General features: G+C 40.5%; 1 protein-coding gene across 1 annotated transcript in view; it reads right to left on the minus strand.

Annotated features, from left to right (window-relative positions):
- mcf2l2 (MCF.2 cell line derived transforming sequence-like 2) overlaps positions 1-17064 on the minus strand; it is a 112564-nt gene extending 95500 nt beyond the window's left edge. The window contains exon 1 of the mRNA XM_061077777.1: positions 17044-17064. Coding sequence (XP_060933760.1) covers positions 17044-17059 — 16 coding nt within the window. The 5' untranslated portion in view covers positions 17060-17064. The remainder of the gene's footprint in view (positions 1-17043) is intronic.
- Positions 17065-21538: the final 4474 nt, after the last annotated feature.

The following is a 21538-nucleotide window of genomic DNA, read 5'->3' on the forward strand; positions in this document are numbered from 1 at the left end:
AAACTTAAAAGGGAGCACCTGTCACAAACACACCAGCAGTTTATCACTTCCATATTTCATTATAGTAGCTGTTTGAATCAGAGATTGTTGCTCAAATTTGGGAAAACATGCACAAATCACTGGATACAAAAACAGGGATGGGGGAAAGGAATCAATACTATCTAACTGTCCATTAACTTATGGGACAGCAGGATAATGCAACCAGAGCACTTAAGCGGAGATGACGTTCTGCATTGTTGGAACATTATAGGAGTGGTGGAGGCAAACGTGATGTATGACCACTTCAAGTCCAGAGAGAAACACAGTTTTTAAATAAACTAACGGAGAACTGAGGAGGCAGAGAGTAAGTGCAGGAAGCACTCGTGTGAGCAGATGTCCGGCTGTGTTACACAGCCAGTGGACACGTTCATGGGACCGATAGGAAATTTAAATTTAAAGATTGGGTTTAGAGATGAGCTTTCAGGAAGTAACGTGTCAAAGTTTCTGTTTACAATTTGGATCCCTACAATTAGTTGCCAGGTAGTCAGCTGTCATTTGTGTCTATATTGGGCAGAGACTCCTCTCTAATGTGACTGTAATGATGGTTCCATGTGGAAAGCTGGAGATCCTGAAGGAAGACTTGAAAGACAGACATTCCTCAGTTTTACAAAGGCAGTTCCTGCCTCTCAGACAGTGTAAGTACACAAGATGAACTAGAATGGTATTCAGTGGATTGTGTACTTCTTTCAAGACTCAACAGTCCACCTAATTCCACTTAACTCTTTGTGAAACCACATTTCGATTTCTCTAGATATTTCTTCCGTAAACATCAGTCCCCTACTTTTCTCTTTAAAATTTTAAAAATACTTTTCAAAAAGGAAACATTTTATGTCATTTTCACAAAACAAAACTGCACCTCTTGTGACTGGACAGAAGCCACATCTCTGGTGACACTTTACTGTCATTTCCTGTTTCTGCTGCGTGCGGCTCTCAGTAGCATCCCTGCATGAATTTTAAACTGAGCCTGACAGGAGGGAAGTTGAGAGTGAATTCATGCTCCCAAAACACAGTGGATCTGAGTTTCTCGGCCGACCTTGAGTTTCTCTTCCGACCGTGCACATGCTAACAAAAGATAAACTCTGAATAGAGGTGTGCATAAACTGCTAACAAAACAGGAAACACAGACTCAAGTCATTGTAACAATATGTTGTTGTGTTGCCTCAGTAGCTCACATCTAGATCTAGATCTCTAAATATATCAAACCATTCTAGAAAACATCTGAAGTGACAGAGTATAAAGGCTTTCTGCTCTTAAATTGCAAAATGCTTTTGATTTAATCATTCCTGTTCTTGAATGAGAAATTTCAGCTCTTGGTTTGACAACTCCTACTTATTAAGCTATCCATGCACATAGACTAATATTGACTTTGTGAGACAGAAAAGTCCTATAGAGGATCTCAAGAAAATTGGGTTTGGACTTCTTTTAGCAGTTTTCCTCTACACAATGCAGATGCTTTGTACAAACATGCTCAAAACAGCAACAAATCCTCCACAGGATTCAGGTGAGGGGTGGTGCAGCAGGCAAAGGCAGGAAGTAACGTATTCATTCCTCTGCAGAGATTACATGTTTTTATTTACAGCATTTCAGCACAGACGTTGGCTCTCATCATCACATCGCTTGACGTTTTCGTTGATGTCTTCTACTTGTCTAGCTCTGCTTTTTCATCCAGAGATTTTTTGTTTCCTATTTATTTGAGCATTTTCATGTTCGCGTCTGTAGTGCGTAAGAATGTCAACAACACGTCCACTCGTTCGCTGTGAATCCAGCTGAGGATCTCCTCCTGTGTTCTCAGATCGGCTCCTCCGGACGTCTGTAGCCTTTATACCAGGTGACCAGGCGGGGAAAGTCCGCAGAAACTCTTGAGGCTCTCACTCAGACATTTGCGTTCACACGTATACCTCTCAGAGGATCTCTGCAGTTCAGTGCATGTCTGAAAGCAGCTTTTTAAGTTCTGTGTCTCACACTCTCTTGTTGTATTTTTCCCACATTCCACCTAAAGTTTGCATGGCTTTAGATGCTGTAAGTGCACACACAGGCCTCTCCACAAACACAACAGAATTCCTTTCATGTATTTCAAGTGTAGCATATCTCACTTAATCGTTTCACAGTTTTGTCATAGATTACCTTAAATAATTGTACCAATGATGTCTGCATGTCGCTGAAAATTCTGCTTATTTATGACGAATGAATAATTGGCATTCATCAGTCTTGTAAGTACCGCAGTCATTTCATTATTTAACTTTCACTGTAAGCTGAAGTCCAAACTCAGGTTGAATGAGGCGACTGGTTGGAGAAATAATTACTATGATCAGCTTTGCATGTGGATTTTCTTCATAGCAGTGAGATTCACATTTATCACTGACGTCTGTGCAGAGGTGTACAGTGACAGATCAAGGCTAACTTTTTATGAACTTGATATGCTGTCTGACTCAGATATCCAGAGGGACCAGCTGTGAGCCTGCGGCTGCTTTAACTGAACGCCTCTTTTTCATGCAATGACCAAGTGTGAGAACCCTGTGTGATTTTAAACCTGGAAGCTCCGTCACCACATGGTGTCAGCTGATTTTTATACTTCATTAAGTCAAAGATTTTACACAGAATATGAAACACCATGGCTGCACTAAAGTGAATTTCCTGAAAATTATTCAATTATTCCAAACCAGAATTAAAATCAGAGCAGATTAAATAAAGGATGAAAAGTCACTACAAATCAAATATGTCTCTTTTCTGCTGCAGTGTGAAATGAAATATCATCCCTTCTCTCTAAAGCTACTTACCTGTGGTTAGTGTGGAAAGTGTAAAACATATACAAATCAATGCAATACAAACAGAGTAGCAGTAACTAACCATGTAGTGACATATAAATGTAGTTGCAATACATAACACAGACACTTGTTAGTGTCTTCCCTCTGTTATACAGTCTTTTTGAGAGAGCAACTACTTCGCTGTGGAAGCTGTGGCCCGAAACAAAATATAATTGTTCAGGTCAATTAATGTAACCTCTGTTTACAACAGTGAGACAGGGGTCTAGTGTGAGGCTCTGTCTGGGTGGGATTTGGTGGGTCAGTCTGAGTCAAACGATAAAGCAACACAACAGCTGGCCAGTACACTCGGTTGTGCTTATGCACAAGTAGTCTTAGAGTTGTAATGTGGAAAAAAAGCTTGACAGAGAGATGGTATGCTGTGAGCAGATTCAGAATAATTAGTTCAGATCAATGAGGCAAACTACAACCTCATCTTCATGTAAGAAGGTGTGTGCGTTTCTCTTAAAAGTCTGTTAATAACACAAGCAAAAGGGATGTGTGTGCATTTTGCAAAAAGAAGCAGCATTACCCCTGAAATACCAGATCACAGAATCTCATGAAAACTGACTGAGCTGATTCTCTGTCAATTTGTCAGGGGGTCTAAACTCCATGGCAACGGATTGATGGTGTCAACAACATCTCACTCCCTTTCTACACACACATGCACTTAAAATACAACACAGACACCTTGGCTGACACCTCTCTTTCTCCATTAGCTCAAACTTTAGGTGGCATGAGCAGCAGGCTCTCACACGCTGTTGCTGCTGATGTTCACACACTCTTAACATGTGGGAATTGACTTCATCAGAAACACTACATCATTTACAGCAGAGTCTCAAATTATCTAATGTTAAATTTGGTGACAGTTCTCACCAACTGTGTCAGTTATGTTGTTTACTTCATAGGCAAATTACTTGGTTTTTACTTTTAAAGCATTTTGATGAATAAATATAGGCCTATACAAAATGAAATTTACTGCAAAAATAAATCTGTATTGTATTCTCCCAGTGGGTGTCTCAGCCACACAATAGACACTTCCGCCTACATCTGACATTAAGGTTAATGGGGTAAAAGTAGTTATCATGGAGTAAAGCCGCAATGGGTTTCATAAGGGATCAGCTGAGGAGCACAGCGTAACATAGAAACATAACAAAATATGATAGCCATAACACAGAGAAACTGTAATGATGTTCATTCAGCATAAACAGGCTACCAATAAAAAGAGAAATTATCTCCGGGGGTTGAACTATTGGATCGAATAGGTCAAAGATCCAAAGTCAAGGTCAACAAATATATAATCAATATATCTATAGAGATATCTACAGAGAGATAATCTAAAGCTTACATTTATCAGAAAATGAGGCCAAATCAAATGATTTCATATCATATCATATATAGTGGTTTCATGAAGAATTCATAATGAGTTAAGACAAGATCTAAAGCTCATATTGATCAAAAAGCATTTCATGAACAAATGGTACAAATTATGCCATCATGACGTCACTATGAATTCATAAAATGATGTCATGTGTTCAAAAATGGTAAGTCTGCATCCTAAATGACTCTAGATTCGACCTAAATGATGTCACTTTGAGGTCAGAAAATAACATCAAATAGTGTAGGTAGGAATGCACATTAATGACAACATCTACAGGTTATTTAGATAAACCAATCATTTGTCATCATATGTATCAATTATGCCGTGATAACTTAATGAAAAGGTGTTATTACATTTCCACATTTGACAACTCGGTACAGTCTTAATGTGACACTATGAGCTCAACACACAGAAAGATAACATGCTACCTCCTCAGCTCAATATCAGAGTTACAGGATATACTTATTTATCCATCTTTTTCTATATGTTTAGGTGAGCACTCCAAAACCATTTTTAAATTACTTTTGTTGTTATGGCAATAAAGTATAGCATTTTAAATCTTGAATCTTAAACACTTTAAGGATGAATATACACAAACCACCAAAAAACCATTTGACAACAACAATTGTCTCTGGGCAAAGGCTCCACATAATAGTGAGCAGACTAAAGTAGCCATATAAAGTAAAATATAAAATCTTAAGTAAACGGAATCCCTTAACCAGCAGGCTGTGACGGAAAGGTCTGTTGAAATGGAAAAACGGCACCAGGCAGAAGGAGAAAAGAGTGGCTGGCAACAGATGTGTGTGTGCATGTGTGTGCACATGCAGCTCATACACAGTGGGTGTGTGTATAGCTAAAATTATTGTTTAAACTGTAAATCTGCAGCTATAACTTCTCTCCCACTTTGTGGGAGTGTTGCAGTTGAGTCAGCAAATAAACAAAGTTAGAGTACGTGACAAAGGGAAAAAATAATCTTCACTTGTCTATGAAGCTTTCAAATGTGAGAGAACGTTACCTATAACGTGTTTGGCACGCTTCATCCTAAGACCTCTTTGGCTTGAACACACATTCAGGCGTCAATGTAAATCCCTCCGGAAAAAGCAGTAATCCAGTTAAATGACGGTAATCTCATGGTCTAAGAATCCAGCCAGGGCAACGCAGTACTTCTTCATCCCCATCAACACTCTCCTTATCAAGTCAGGAGGTTTCTGAAGCTTTGGTTTCTTTGTTGTCTGTTTTTTCTCTATATCTTTACTTGCATTTCACACACAAGAGGACCCAAACAGCTGAAGCAGAGCCCCACTCTGTGTGTTATAGTTATTACATGGAACTGTGGTCAGTTTTTCCAGCTCCAGCTGCAGTGACACAGTCCAGAAAACAGCCTATGAGGAAGGGCAGGGTGTGAATGCATGTGAAGAAAGGGACGGAGGGGAGGGAGGGAGAGAGAGAACTACAGAGCCGGGCTGTGTGTGTGTGTTTGTGTGTGTGTGTGTGTGTGTGTGTGTGTGGGTGTCATAGTGTCTGTTGTGTCTATGTGTTGTATTGTTTTTATGAGGTCCTTGTTGAACTGCCAAATGTGTAGAAGTCTGCAGAAGTACCTTTATAGACCAGATGATGAACTGAAGAGCACCAACCCTATGGTTCCCTGAAGAGCAACTTAAAGCTACAATACTTTTTGTTCATTAATCATTTAAGAACAACAATACATGTTAAGGAGTTGTGACAAACTTGTCATTTTAATCAAAGTAATCATCCATTTCAATCTGTCAATGGCGTCATATCCCTTCAGTGAATATTGTAAAGCTGTTTTCAGACATGAACCCCGCAGAATGTTCACACAATTGGGTCTGGACTTTCTACGGACCTTGCCTTTCGCACGTGAACAACTGATCTCCGCTCAGACGCGTTCACAACAACACGCAAATCTCTGGAGCGTTCAGGTGAGGGGTGGTGTAGCAGGCGTCTTCTATGTCTTCTATGCATAATTGCATATGGCTCCGTTTTGTCATCCTGAGATATTTGAAGGGAAGATTTTTTTTGTTTGCATCTGGTGTTTGTTAGAAACGTCAGTACCACCCCCACTTGTTCCAGGTGAATCCTCAGAGGATCCCATGCTGTGTTCTCATTCGGACCTTCTCCAGAGTTTTTATTAGGGGGCTGGCCAGAGAAACTTTCACAGAAGATGTCTGAGAGCAGCTTGTTTTTGCCAGAAACATATATAAACGGCATTTAATCCTGTTTTGAGTGATGCTTCTATCTTTTATCTTTTTAGAACTTGGTGGTTTTAAACTTCATATTTTATCCGGATGATTGATTTTAGTTGTCAAACATCTGGATTTTAAGTTATAAGGGAGACACGCTGAGCAAACAATGGCAGCTTACAGCCTCCCAAAGACATTCTGAGTCCACAGAGAAACACTGATTTTCAACATGAAACTTTATTCTGCGTTTTACTGACAAATAATCAGAATCAAAACCTTCTGCACTTTGATATGTTTTAAATTCCACGTTCTTTGCCATCATAGAAGATTACAGTGAAACCTTCATACCTTTTGCTCAACCACAGGCCTACAGACTATATGACCCTACATATCAGGAAAACACAAACCAATCAGCTACCACTGTTTCTCAACATTGACAACAGTCTCATGAACGTGGATCACTAGCTCTACCTTGGAAACGAAGAAATACATCAACATATTGCAAAACCCAAACACACAATTCAGAACCAAACTGTTTGTTTACAAGTCAGGTGTTCAGAGATATGAACCACCTACACTAGACTAGGCACAAGATTCATGATATTCCACATGCACAGTTTCTGTGAAGTCGTCTGAACTCCTTAATCGGAAATGTGAACATCACAATAAGACCAGAGATAATAATACAAAAAAGAAATGATTTTGTTTTTTTGTATTTTGTAGAGTTTGTCTGTATTTATGTATTCTTATTTTTTTTACAAAAAAAACTTGTTCATGCAGTGATATGTTATGTCTCACACTTATAGTTTTAAGTATGAGCAAACACACACATACAAACAGACAAACACACACACACACACACACACAGACACATACACAGACCTGCTGAGCACAATACAAACATGGAAACACGTGCACTTTACATACTGACACACAGACAACAACAAACATTGTTTTCAGTACAATGGCTATCCAGTCATCACATGTGTTTGAGAACTACTTCCCACAAGGGCATAAACATGACTGTATTTTCACACAACATTACTGTGTACTGTATTGTATGTGTGTTCATTCCTCAGCCCAGCACAAACGTTTTCAAAATCAACAACTTTGAGCAAAGGAAGGGAAAAAAGAGAATGTGTGGTCAAATAATAACATCACATTTTGTGTCTATAAATTCCTTCATTCAACTACAGGAAACTCTGGGGATAACAGATTAGCTTTTAAAAATGTGTTCACACTGGATTACTATATGTTCACTGAACACATTTTCTTTTTCCAATCAAGGCACAGTGCCTTATAGGAAGGGGATCAGAGTGGATGGCTGGATATGCTGTTGAGTTTAGATTAAAATATGTGAAAGTCAACATTTACTTTATTTATATTAAACCAAAACCACTTTTAATTTCCCTGATGTGCTTTGAGTTGTCAGGAGAAGATACACAAGAATATACACTTAAGGGCCTAAGACCAAGTTCATCGACCACTTTCCAATATCTTGCACGTGATTTCACGCAAAAGCACCATTCCACTTCAGTCCAACTGCATTCCGATATGAAACTGAGAAGTAACAATCCACAAAATTGAAAAAAAGAATATTGTGAGGCTAGGGTCTAAAAACAGCCTATAAAGCATGTCTATGGGAAAAAAATATTTGCACATGTAATAAAATACATCATCATTGACAATGCATTTCAAAAATGAAAATGTAGTTTCATAAATTACAAAGCACAAACTAGCGGACAGCATAACGATAAACTTTGTAAGGACTTGTAAGGAGGTGCATTAGACGAAGAATCATAGGCTTTTGTTTTGATTGTGTGTCCACACTGTTGTGACGACACAGGCAATAGAGTTATTTTTAATTGTTTTTTTATGTGGAGTAGATATTAAACTGTTTATTCAAATTAGATAAAAGTAGTCGTGTGCACTGTTGACACAATATAATGGCTATAGTATTGCATAAGCGGCCAATAGCAGCAATTGAGTACAATAATTTAGAATGCCATGTTATTGCTTGGCTGAAACATCATATGGTGCTGTAAATATGTCATCTACTGTCTCGTCTTTTAAAAGAAGTCTGAGTGTGTGTTTATAAGCTATTTTACAAATACACTCACTGCATGTACATATTGGCTGGGTCACACTGAAAAATAAAAGATGTAGCTGTATCATATGCAAAAGGTGCAGCAGCCTCACAAAATTTAAATGAATGATTTCAACAATTCCTCAATGAATGCTACAACTTCACATCAATGCTTTTATGGATTATTGATTGCCATTAAAAAATGGGTGCATACTGAAGGAAATCCAAGATCCTCAGACTGTATGTGGTTAAACGTTGGCTCTTCAAACTTAACACCAGCAGCTGGGAGGCCGTCCTCCAACCAACATTGTTCCTTCACTTTATAGTGAGTAATGTGAGAATGATGACAAATCTCCACTAACCCCAAAAGTTATCCCTTTAACACAAACCACTGTCTTAGTCCCCTTTGTGTCTCAACTCAAATTTCATGATAGTGTTGTCACATCATGAAAGAAAAAGTGCAAAGAAAAAGGTATAGCCATATACCTCAGTGTAAGGTGGCCTCCACATCCACATGTGCTATCTCAGTATGACTTCAGTACGCAGGGCATAAAAACTAAAAAGTCTCTATTGACATGGCCAAACAAACCAGGCCACTACACACTGAACCATGGGCATACACACTCCCCCCCCTATATTGCTATTGCCCTTGACAATGGTGCCTCAGCGAAATACTGTGTTTCCAAATCACTAGCATTAAAAGCTGCACACACCAGCAGTGTCTGGTCCAAGACTTTGCCCTCCTGGAAACTGATCACTCCACTGCCGTGTTTACTTTGCTCATACATCCTGTGTCTTACATAATAAATCTTTTAAAAACCGACACATATGGAGCAACAACCTTTTTTTTGTATTTGTGTAAGCATGTGTTCTTCAGTGAGAAAATGGCCTAGTGAGAGTTTTCGAACAAAGACAACAAAACAACAAGACAAAACAGAGACCAAAGATGATGTGAAAGCTCAGGAGGATATTCCCAGGAGGAAAATGTCTCTGCTGAGGAGTTGCAGCATGATAGTTGTGTTGCTGAAAAACATATAGTTCTTCAGTTATGTGATTGGATTGATTAAATAGAAGATGAAATGCGTTGTTGCTGTATTGTGATCTCAGAAAGGGGTTATTCAGTAGCATTAAAAGTGATTTATGTTGGAACATACTGAAATGTTGAAAAGGCTCTGTGACAGAGGCATCTTTGTAATGTCTCAGCATCTGGACAAAGACATACTGTGTTGTACAGCATCCATACTCTGCTCTACATTTTGGTGTGTATGGATTATTCTGATAACGCGAAACATATTTAAAATGCCAAATAGTTGAAGTATGTGATGATCAAATTATTCTGTTATTTAATTGTACGCCATCCAATGACTCTTCCTGTGACCTGAGATGTTCACAGTTAACAGCAGCGATGAGAAGTTCACTTCTCAAACCCAATCTGAATTCATGAATAGAAAGAGAAGTCACAGAGGTCAAGGGACGCTACACAGTGGACATCACAGCAGGCAACTTAGGTCCATTGTGTGAGAGAGGCACAGACAGATGATGTGCTTCAGCAGAGGAGACAGAGCCTGGAACACATAACTGGTGCTCTTCATTCCTGGAATGCAGGAAAGGATATAAATAGATATCAGTGTGCCATCATCTTAATTATCATGTCTTCATTATGAGATGCAGGTGAGGGGGGATTGTAAAAGTCAATGAGATCTACAAAACAACTCTCAGGTGAATGTCTCCTGGCCAGAAAGGTATAATCCTCGATTTGACTGTAAGAAACCTGGAAGCTGAGCCAGGAGTGGTGGTGTTACCTTGATACCATGAGGGCCACACATGGGTTCACATATGCACATCTCATGACCTGCAGGCAGAGAGGCCAGGAGCTCAGACTGTACCACAGCAGGTGCAATCAATGTATTAGAGAAATACAACTCAAGTTTAAGTCTTCATTATATAATACAATGAAATTGTTCAGATCAGGTCGTGATGGGATGACAGCAGATACAGGACCTGTCCTCATGTTGACATTCCTTCCCATCAGTACTCATTACTAGTACTTGTTATAACTAGTATAGTATATATATTTTGTCATTATGTCACATACACACACACACACACACACACACACACACACACACACACACTGCTTTCTGCTTTATTCCTTTAAGAGGAAAACAGGACAAAATTATGATTGTTTACTCCACTTTATCAGTTTACTTATCCCGTTCTTTATCAGTCCCATAGATTGTTTCTAATGACACTAAGACACACATTTGTGTAATCAACTACAGGTCATCACTATAATATAACTTAAATTTTAAGTATTTTGCGTTCAGTCGTAAAATCAGATCAATCACTTAATACTCATTTGGATTTGCGTATATTGAATTCCTAGGTCTGAAACTGCATTTATCTGAATATTATAAAAGAGGCTTTGTTGTGTGAACTGAGATAATCTGTTAGATTATCTGTTAGATTTCCAGTAAGAGCTGTTTCTGCTGACTGACTCTCACATGTTCATAGCTCTTACCCCCAGAAGGAAGGCAACAGAGCAGAAATTGCTCGGCCTACTTTACATAAAAACTCTAAACCTCTGTGAGATTGAGATCATGACTCACTATAGAGCTCTCTCTCTCTCTCTCTCTCTCTCTCTCTCTCTCTCTCTCTCTCTCTCTCTTTCTCTCTCGATCTTTGTCTCACTTGTTCCTCTCTCTCCAGCTGAGGCTCATCCTTTGTCTTGAGCCAGTGCATTTCAACTACTGACTGAGGTGTTTACCTCTGACAAGAAGGTTATGTTTTCTCCCCTTTTCATATCATTTGGTTGGTTGGTTCTAAGCAAGATTGCAAAAAAAACTGCCTTACACATAACTTGGTGAAAGGAGGCAGTATTGGTCAGAGAAGAATCCATTAGGATTAGAAGGATCCAAGGAATTTTAATTTCTTGTGACATTAGGGCATTTTTAATCATTTTCTCCACACCAGTATGTGCACAATGTAAGTGGGAAGCTAATGTCTGAGTGAGAGGCTTTAGACTTTCTGTGGAGTTTCTCTTGCCAGCCTCCTGGTAAAAAAGTCTGCAGTAGGTTCGAAAAGAAAACAAATATCTCAGGATTAGAAAGCACAAGGCACAGACGAAGACGTCAGGAGAGCTTTTGGTGACGCCAGTGTCGATGTGCTGCAAACTAAAACATGCCATCTCCACAGCATAAATAATACATTACATCCTCCCTTCTACAAAAAGATAACAAATATCTCATGATGAAAAGCCATACATTTTGAAGACACAGACAATCACAATCAAAAAGCGTTTTTGTTGATAAGGGCTGACCCCGGTATTATCTCATGTGATCGCCCCAGCGGGAATACTACGTTACTTCCTGCCTCAGCCTGCTGCACTGCCCCTCACCTGAAGACTCCGGAGATTTCTTTGTAGTGAACACGTGTGAGCAGAGAATCTTCTGTTGCGTTGTCTATGTGTGAAAGACAAACTCTGCATAAAGTCCAGAACCAATTCTGCAGACATCTTCCAGACATCATATCTGAAAGGTGTGTGATGTTTGGCCTTGGCAGAGATTTGTGCTTCACAACAATGCATAGAAGATGTGCATTTATTATAAGTAGATGTATATTTATTTTCTTAATTCAAGTTCTATTGTTATTTATAAATAGTTCAATGAACTAGATTTGATAATAACATCTTAAGAATCTGTACTGCATACATATTCTATATACATATTGGCTGATATATTGGTATTGGAAAAGTTATACTCCCCAATATCAGTATCAGCATCAACCCCAAAGATCTATGTTTGTCTTGCCCTAATGATTTCAATAAGAAAGTGCATCGACAGAAACTATATGTTCCCACACACAGACACACACACCATACAGAGCTTATGTTATTTTTGGGTGAGAGTTCCTCAAGGTCCTGGTGAAGGGGGGTTTCCTATTGGTTCTCAGGAAGAAGGCGTCAGCGCAAGAAGACAATCAGAGGATGTCTAATGACAGGGTCTGCTGATAACAGGTCTCACACACACATACACACATTCACACAATCACACACTATTTCAATGAATATCATTATCACCTCATGAAATATATACTCCTGACAAACCTGGGCCTGAAAACAAAAAAAAGGTTGACTCACTACAGACAGATGAATATCATTATCCCTCAGTGATGTAAAAACGTGTTTACGCAAGAGTGTGTCTTCTTTTTTACGTCGTCACCATACATCTAAGGATGTAAAAGCTTGATCCAGGAGGTTTTTCCCATTAGTTAACACAAACGTTAAGTTATGACAACAAAAACACCTCAAACATGACATTCTCAGCAAATGGAACTCAGACACAAGATAACACAGCATTTGCTATTCTTACGATGAATCTATACTTGGGACTATGGTAGGTATTTCCAAAAGCAGGACAGACAGTGTCCTATACAAGATAAAGTCAAAATGATCTACATGTGTGTGTTCATGGTGATGAAGGAGCATGATGTGTTTTTAATATTTGTACAACAATGTAGCTCTTTGATATATTAGCTCAACTTACACAGACAAGGCACAGACAGTGAAAGGGCTTTAATCCAATTGCCAAATGTATTCAAATAATCAATTCCCTGAGGGAATCCCCACCCCTACCCCCCGCTACCCCCCCCCCCCAGCTCCTACCAGCTGCTCTGGAGTGTTGGTGTCCCAGTCCGTTTAAGTACAGAACAGATTGCCTGCTGCTACTCTTAATACCCTCTTTGTTCTGTCCTAAAACAGTGTGGAACTGTGTCAGGCATCAAGAGTTTACAAGAGCAAATTTAAGATCTTGAATGAAATGGCTCGATGCTAATGGTCTTTTGTTTTGCTGCAATACAGACCGCGATTAAAAAAAAAAATTAAAAAAATTATGAAATAACAGATTTTTTGGACAAATAATACAATGCTGAGTGGATAGTTCCTTTAAAGCTCATCTGTGTATTGTCCTGATGTGTAACACTAGTGTACAGAAGTAACAAAAAATGGGCCACAGTATTCACATATCTTTTCAGGGGATAATGATATATTATTTAGGTGGGTGCTCTACCAGACACACGAAAGGAGCACAACACACTTACTACTAGTTGTACAATGTGGAGTCTGTGGATTTGAAAGGCCTTGTGCTATTAACTTCAACACAATACAAAACTGGTGCAGTATTGTTCGTAGTGCACCTGGTGAATTTGTCCATTAATGAAGTAAGTCTGCACAACCTGTTGTACTTTACATTTGAGAGTTACTGAGTTGCTCGGTGAGTTTAATAACACTGCTGAGGCAGAATAACAAAAGCAAACAAGCTCAGGACCACAACAGGCTCGGGCTAGACACCAAGGGACCCCGGACAGCTCCACTGCCTGAGCCTGAGGGTGCACAGCCCGGCCACAGCTCCAAAAGCCCGGGGTAGACACCCAGGGAGAACCATTCACATTTCCACTACCGAAGCCCGAGCACACAGTCAGCACACAGTGTCCAATGACACTGTGTCTGTATGTGTGCATGCGTGCGTGCGTGCGTGCGTGCGTGCGTGCGTGTGCTTATGAAAATAATTTTGGCTCGGAACAAACATGATCACTATGAGCAGTTTCTCCTGTATGGAAGCGGCACAAAATCTGGCAGAGTCAGGCGCCTCACAATTCTCTGTGCAAGAAAATCCCTGTTATAGAGTCTGTTTTGTTTATTCGTCACCGGACCAATGCTCGTGTTTATAAAAAAACGACATTCCCAGCATCCTCAGATGCACTTTGTGTTTAGTGCTTGTTAACGAAAGCTAACATATAAACAAACTCAACTAGTATTGGAAACATTTTTCACATTAAACCTGCAAACATCAGCTTGTTAGCGTTGCCATTGTGAGCATGGTAGCAAACTGACATTAGCATCAGTATCTCAGAGCTGCTAGCCAGTAGTGATGGGAAGTTCGGATCTTTTTACCGACCCAGTTCTTTGAATCTCGTTCAGTAAAAGGAACGAATCTTTTTTCGAGTCACTCGTTCATTTCAACGGGGGGGGGCTGCGCAACGGGACTGTTCCATAGGCTCAGTCAAGGAAGCAGAAATGATTCGTTCACTTCCCTACTGGGTCTTCGGGTACGAGTCTTTGGATCATTTATCACGTGACCTGCATTGGCTCAGTAGAGGAGCGCTGGAGCTGGAGCTGGAGCGAGGGGCGTTCACTGTCTTCCGGAGAAATTAACACTCTGTGTTTTTAGTATAGAAAAACGTGAATTATATTCGTTCACAAGTCATAATGACTGGTTTTGTTATTTACACTTACAGTTTACTGCAGATCATATTTTTTAAAGTAAACCTATTAAATACAGTACAACATTACAGTTTGTATGGTTTGAAATTGTCATTTATTATCATACTGGCATTTAATTATCACGGCAAACAATTACACTGCACTAAACTGTAAGTGTTAATGTAAAGTGAAAATAACAAAACCAGTCTGTATGACTTGTGAACGAATATAATTCACGTTTTTCTATACTAAAAACACAGAGTGTTCATTTCTCCGGAAGACAGTGAACGCCCCTCGCTCCAGCTCCAGTGCTCCTCTACTGAGCCAATGCAGGTCACGTGACAAGAAAAAGAACGAATCTCTCATTGAGAGGACTCGTTACTCCCGAGTCCTTGTAAGGATTCGTTCATAGTGAACGAATCGTTCACGACCGACACATCACTACTAGCCAGTTGTAGTCTCACAGTAACATGGCTGACACCAAGTTCCTTCAAGTCCATGTTAACTCTCACTTTGTGACTCACAGCTTAATGTGGCATTCACACGCAGAGACAATAGACAGAAGCTTGGAGCGATTAGCTTAAGATTGGTGTTAAATTGGCTGCTACTGTTTCAACAAATGTACCTCAATATGGCTTCATGTATAAAACATTTGACTACTATTTTGCTGTTATTATTGCTGACTAAAGAGAGAAGTCAACATGTAATCTGCTACTCAACCTCAGTGTGACAACTATATAATACATTCATCAAATCTTATAATTATTTTCAACCATTGATCCTTGCACCATGTAAGGTCAATGCCTCTTCAGACACTGGGTCCTACTACAAGTAAGGGCTCAGTAAAAGACATAATTATGGCAACCTGCCAACCGTGTCACGTTCTTTTGACCAAAAACAAGACTGCAACACTTTTCAAGGACATTTGTGATGCGCCTGCAAAGCTAGACCTTAAGCTAAATGCTAACTAGCTTAAGGTCTAAACTAAAAACTAGACTCTGGTGACTAACAACAATACACAAATAGACATGAGGCAGGAACAGACAGACGTACTTTGTAGTATAGCTGACTCTGTCTCCTTACACACTCCCAGGAAGTGATAGTAAGACTCCATCTCTTCCAGAGAGATCCGCATGGTGGAATAGGCTCGGACGTATTTACCACAGTGTGGACACCTAGACGGAAGGGTCTGGTATCGCAGCCTGTCTATAGCATCCATCTCCAGTTATACATCCACCACTCAGTGTGCGTGTTCCTCTCTACTGTATCTATCCATGAAGCCTGGCCACCAACTCTGCAGCAGAGACAATATTCCCTGGATGCTTCTGCTGTCCCTTACACACGCTTACACAGAGACACACCAGCACAGTTTCGTTGCCCTAAAGCAATCCTACTGCAGCTCTTCTTGCATGTGTGTCCGATAGAGCCTCCAAGGTGTCTCTCAGCTGCTTCTCTCTGTCTATGTGTCTGTCATAATCTCTGCATTAGGAAGTAAAGCCTATTACAGAACATTTGCATGCACCTGTCCCTGTGACCTGTGTGCGTGTGCGTGTGCCTGTGCATGTGCGTGTGTGTGTGTGCGTGCATGAATGCAGAAGCATCCACGGTACATTGTCTCTGCTGCTGTAAACCGATCAGCCTCAATCGTAAAAACAATTAAAACCCAGATACCAGTCAAAATGCTGGGATTGATGTGTTTACTTTTTTATGAATCACATTACATATTACACAAATTGTAGTGGTGGCAGCCTGTAACACAGCTGAAGTGCACAAACTCTGCATCACAGGCAATAATTCATTTAAGACACACAAAAAACAATGAGACCAAATACAGATGCCTTGATTTCAGTCCATGTCCTATAGGTCATACAGTTTATAGTGAGTTAGGATTGCAGACATATTGAAGACTACAAAATGTTTTTAACTTTTCCTTTGGATCAATGGACCTACGGAAGGGCCCCTGATTATCTCTGAGCTCCACTGGCATACTAAAAGTTATCAATGACCATACTCAAGTTACTGCAGTCACACCTTTGGACTCGGAGTCCACCTCACTTAGAAACAGATCCTAACACACACTCTCATGGCGGCCGGTTGTTGAGTGTTTCCCGTCAATACCAAGATGGTACCAACAAGCGGGCATTCCATATACTGTCTAAATTTTTTCCATTTCTTAGCCTCCATCAGACTCACTAGGTAAAGAGGGTGTACACTATCCACAACCCCCAAACACCAGTAGCACTGTAAATGACTGAAATCAAATGTCCATCACTTACACATCACCGATCCCATGTTGCTGCTGTCCTTGCTCAAATCCACACAGAAGGAAGGGGCCGAGCCGTGCAGCTAAATCAGCATCCAGTCGGACATCCACAGCAGCATAACAAATAACACACAGACGCACACTCACTCACACAGGTCCAGTGCCACCACAGCCCAGTTCTAAGGGCTGTCAGCTCTCCCCAATACTTCTCTCCTTCTCTTTAGTGTGTGAGAGAGCAGGAGAGAGAGAGAGGGATCGAGAGAGACAGGGGCATGTGAACGTGTGAGAGTGCTAGTGTGAGTGTGTGTTTTTGTCAGAGCAGGGGTCTGAGCCTCTCCTGGCAGCCTTGTGACCAGCTGAGCGGCTCAGTTCTTACCAGGGTTTTAGACAATTATTCTCAACAATAACCTCTTCAGGCAGCGGGGCCCTCCCTTCCCCTCTGCATCCTTCCCCTCTATTTTTTCATGTGTCCCGTTACACTTTGTCCACACTGGTCATGTTGTGGAAGCACCACAAGAGCAGCAGCTGAAGTCAGTGTGTACACAGGATGCATCTGATTACAGGGTTGCTGTGCACTTTAGTTGTAATGGCAGTGCTTAGAGTAGAATACACATTCTTTTTAGCTATAAAGCAGAAGTAAATACGACAAATATGTTTTGAGATGCTTGTTGATAAGTAAAGCTGTTACATAGCTATACTGATAGCTAAGATTTATTTCATGTGTGAGTTCCTTCCAAACAACATTTGCTTGAGGAATCTATTTGTTATCTGTTCAATTGCTTTGTGTGTTTCTCCACATCATCAGGTGGTTTGAATGATCAAATTCCTATTTTCCTCTGCATCTCATTAACCAATCAGGTAAATGTCAGCCAAAGACATCTGAAACCACAGATCACAAGCTACATGGCACAGCTTTCTTCCTTGAGGTTGATGTAAGCATCTAGCGTCTCCTGTCTCCCAGTAACACCACTCGTAAACTAACCCCCGCCTCTTTCTCTTCCTTCCACCTCTTCCTTCTCCTCCTCCAAAGCCTCACTGAATGGCTCAACGCTCCTGAAGCACACATACGTCAGAGGTCTGCTTGTTGAAAATAGAACTTTCAATAAATCACCAGCCACCGTGGCAGAGTCGTAGAGGAGTAGAGACTGTGGAAGACAGAGAATTGAGCAGTATCCTGGGCACCTCTTGCAGATACACGGCTGATGTTTCATTACCTTCTTAACACAAAACATTTCCATGTTGAGAGAACACAGAAAAGTTCTTAGGACGAATGTGCACAGATACATTCTCTACCTTGCATCCCTACTCACTGCAGTGTTTATTCAGTGGTGTTTGTTTGGTTAGCCTGAGGTAGCTAACAAGCTTTCTGCTTTGTGTCACGTTCGGTGTGGACGGGTGGTGGTGGTGGAAGTGATAGGGAGCCGGGGTGGTGAGTTGGGCGGCTGGACTTGTACCGGCTGGGTGGGGCTGAGAGACGATTGCGAACCCGAATGACTCATAAGGGGGAGGAAGTACGAAACGAGACTTTTCGATAACTTATTCCTCAGAATTGACTGAGTGATATAGTCAGCAGAGTGACTGTTTTCATACTTTGAGGGTCCCTACTGACCCCCTTCAAGTCAGTACGGATAGTAAGAGCCCAGAAAATGTATTTTACACAATATGGGCCCTTTAATCTTAAGCATTGTAGTTGCATTTTAGTCAAGTATTTCCAATAATAAATCCAAAACCTTTCAATCATTTTCTTTTGCTTCACTGATGCAAATGAGCTCCTCTACCATGCTTTAACTTGAGGATCCTGCTTAACAAGCCAGAACAAGAACAATGTTCACTTGATAAGCTCATTCCTCTGCAGTACAGATCAAACTGTGAACAGTCCACCGATTTCAGAACAACAGCTCTGAGGAAGTGATTCACAGTGGTTAGTCACATACAGCTCACAAGCATCTACACAAACTGTGCATGAGCCAAACAGCACAAGGTCAGTAGGTTTCAAGTTGACAGCAGTGGGGGAAAAACAGTAATGGTCTGTGTTTATATACCACTTTTCTAATCTTGATGATCACTCAAAGCTCTTTACAGTACAGTTTATGCCATTCACAAACACATTCAATCAGTGCATCTATGTGCAGGACTTTCTCAATGAGAAGGGGGGATTTTGGGGTTCAGTATCTTGCCCATGTACGCTTGAGTCTACGCAATAGGGAAAACAGTTGGTGATTCTATATCCCAGTCTTCCCATTCCGTATGCCGAAGTGTCTGAACTCCAGATTGTCCTTGATGGCTTTGTATGAATGATTTGTGATTAAAGGGGCTTTGAATGGTCATCAAGACTAGTATATAAATACAAACTGTTTACAAACACACACACCCATAAAAAAATTTGATAGAAAAAAAGTATGCTGTCCGCGTCATGCAAATTTGAGGATTACATTTGATTTGATTCAATCAAATCTCAACTACATCCATGATGTCCTACCATGTCCTACCATGCTATAATGATACTAGATTTTAGACTACTCTCGTATATTTAGTACAAGGAAATTGCACACTAAGAGCTGTATGAGTGAAAGATTGTGAAACAAACATGCTTCAAATAAAAAATAAAAACTGTATGTATACATCAAGATACATAATGTTGCTTTTCATAGTTCATCACCTGACCTTCTCAATTGCTCCTGTCATAACTACTACATCCACTAGAAGTTGCCTAACAACAAGGCACACTGCTGCGTGTTTGATATGGACTCTTCTTTCTGTCAGTCAAGCAGTTTTCATCAACACTAGAACCAGCTTCCATGAATTTCAGCGAATTAAGTCTTAGCAAGGCTCCTCAACATTGCTGGTTCAAATGTTTGAACCATAAGTCTGTTGCTATGGGAGGAGCTACCACAAGAGATTCACTGCCATTTTGAGAAAACATGAAAAAGCGGTTGCGGTAGAGAGATGCCTTCGGAAACCTTCAAATGAAAAATGTAATGACTTACAATTCATAAAAAGCAGGTAAAGCAGTTGTGTTCTCTGAGCCATGATTTCTTTGCGACAGAAATTACAGTCTTTCCACTACATGAATCTTGTTCGTTTGAGTTCTACTGGCGGTTGGCAAACAAAAAACTATATTAGGTGCCACCAACTGGTATGTGTGTATCTATTTAAAGCTTGTTTATAAAAGTTATCGAAATACGGTCTCAAACTACCAGTTCAAGCTATTTCTGAACGAGCACAAGCCTCATGTAAAAGAGGTATTAGTCGATCACCTGCTCACTTCACCTTGACTCAATCTTTGCAGTGAGAAAATTATTCCAAACTGTCAAACTGCTCTTGTGGCCGACTGGATCAATTTTGCTGTTCAACTGTGGTGTTGTGAACATGGCTGGTCAGCTGGCCTCTGTCCAGCTGACAGAAAGAAAGACAAAGGATATGGTGCCCCCCCCCCCCCCTATATCTGAGACAGGAAAAGGAAGCAGAGAGAATGCAGTACTGACGTCATGACAACAAGGGTTGGGGGCTGGTGGGTGGGGTCTCTGGGTAATACAACAAACCCAGAGCAGCTATCTCAGGGTACTGCTTGGAATTGCAGTAATTGTTAATGGTGAGAAACTCTTTTAAAGATCTAGACCTCCTTTTCTTTTTTCCTCCCCTTGCCCAAGCCCAATTATATAGTCATTCAGCCTGCAACCTACAGACTGAGGACATTTTGGCTGGTCCTCACATTCTGACCCACTTTTAATAAGCTGTTTGAGGGTTGACCCTAGTTAGGGTTAAAATCAGGTTTAAGTTAGGATTAGGGTTAGACATTTAGTTTTTATGGTTAGAGTTAGGGGTGTTTTTTGTGTGTGTGTGTGTGAGTGTGTGTGTGTGTGTGTGTGTGTGTGTGTGTGTGTGTGTGTGTGTGTGTGTGTGTGTGTGTGTGTGTGTGTGTGTGTGTGTGCGTGCGTGTGCGTGTGTGTGTGTGTATGGTCGATGTAAAAGTATCTTGGAATAGCCCCAAGCATATTTACGTTCTGCTTTGAAAAGTCGTTTCGCACACCATACCACACAAAATAAGTATGGCTCATCAAATGTATTCTCTAAAATTAATTATCCACTAGTTTGGAGCCTCAGATACTCCTCAACATGACGTCACTGGAGAAGCATGAAATGTGCTGGAGGATAGAAACCTTTTGAATGAAATGAAACCATCTGTCACAGCTGTGACTTCTGACCTTCCCACTTCTGTGTTCAGGGAAGTTATTCACCTTCCTTTGTTCCAGGCCATGATATCTTCACTCCTGAGTGATGGGAACGTATATCACTTCAGTGTCTTTTAGTGTGTGTACATGCGTACCATATAACTCAACAACACATGGACTGATTTTAAGCAAACCTGATGGGTGAATTACTTGAGAGGTTATCTGGAGTTGTTGAAATTTCTGAGCTAATTGGTCAAAGGTCAGAGCCAGCAGAAATATGGTCTGATTCCCACATGTGCAGTGCAGGGTATGCATCACTCCTCTGGTGCATTTCAT

This window comes from Limanda limanda, chromosome 9 (assembly GCF_963576545.1).
Source record: "Limanda limanda chromosome 9, fLimLim1.1, whole genome shotgun sequence".
Lineage (NCBI taxonomy): Eukaryota > Metazoa > Chordata > Actinopteri > Pleuronectiformes > Pleuronectidae > Limanda > Limanda limanda.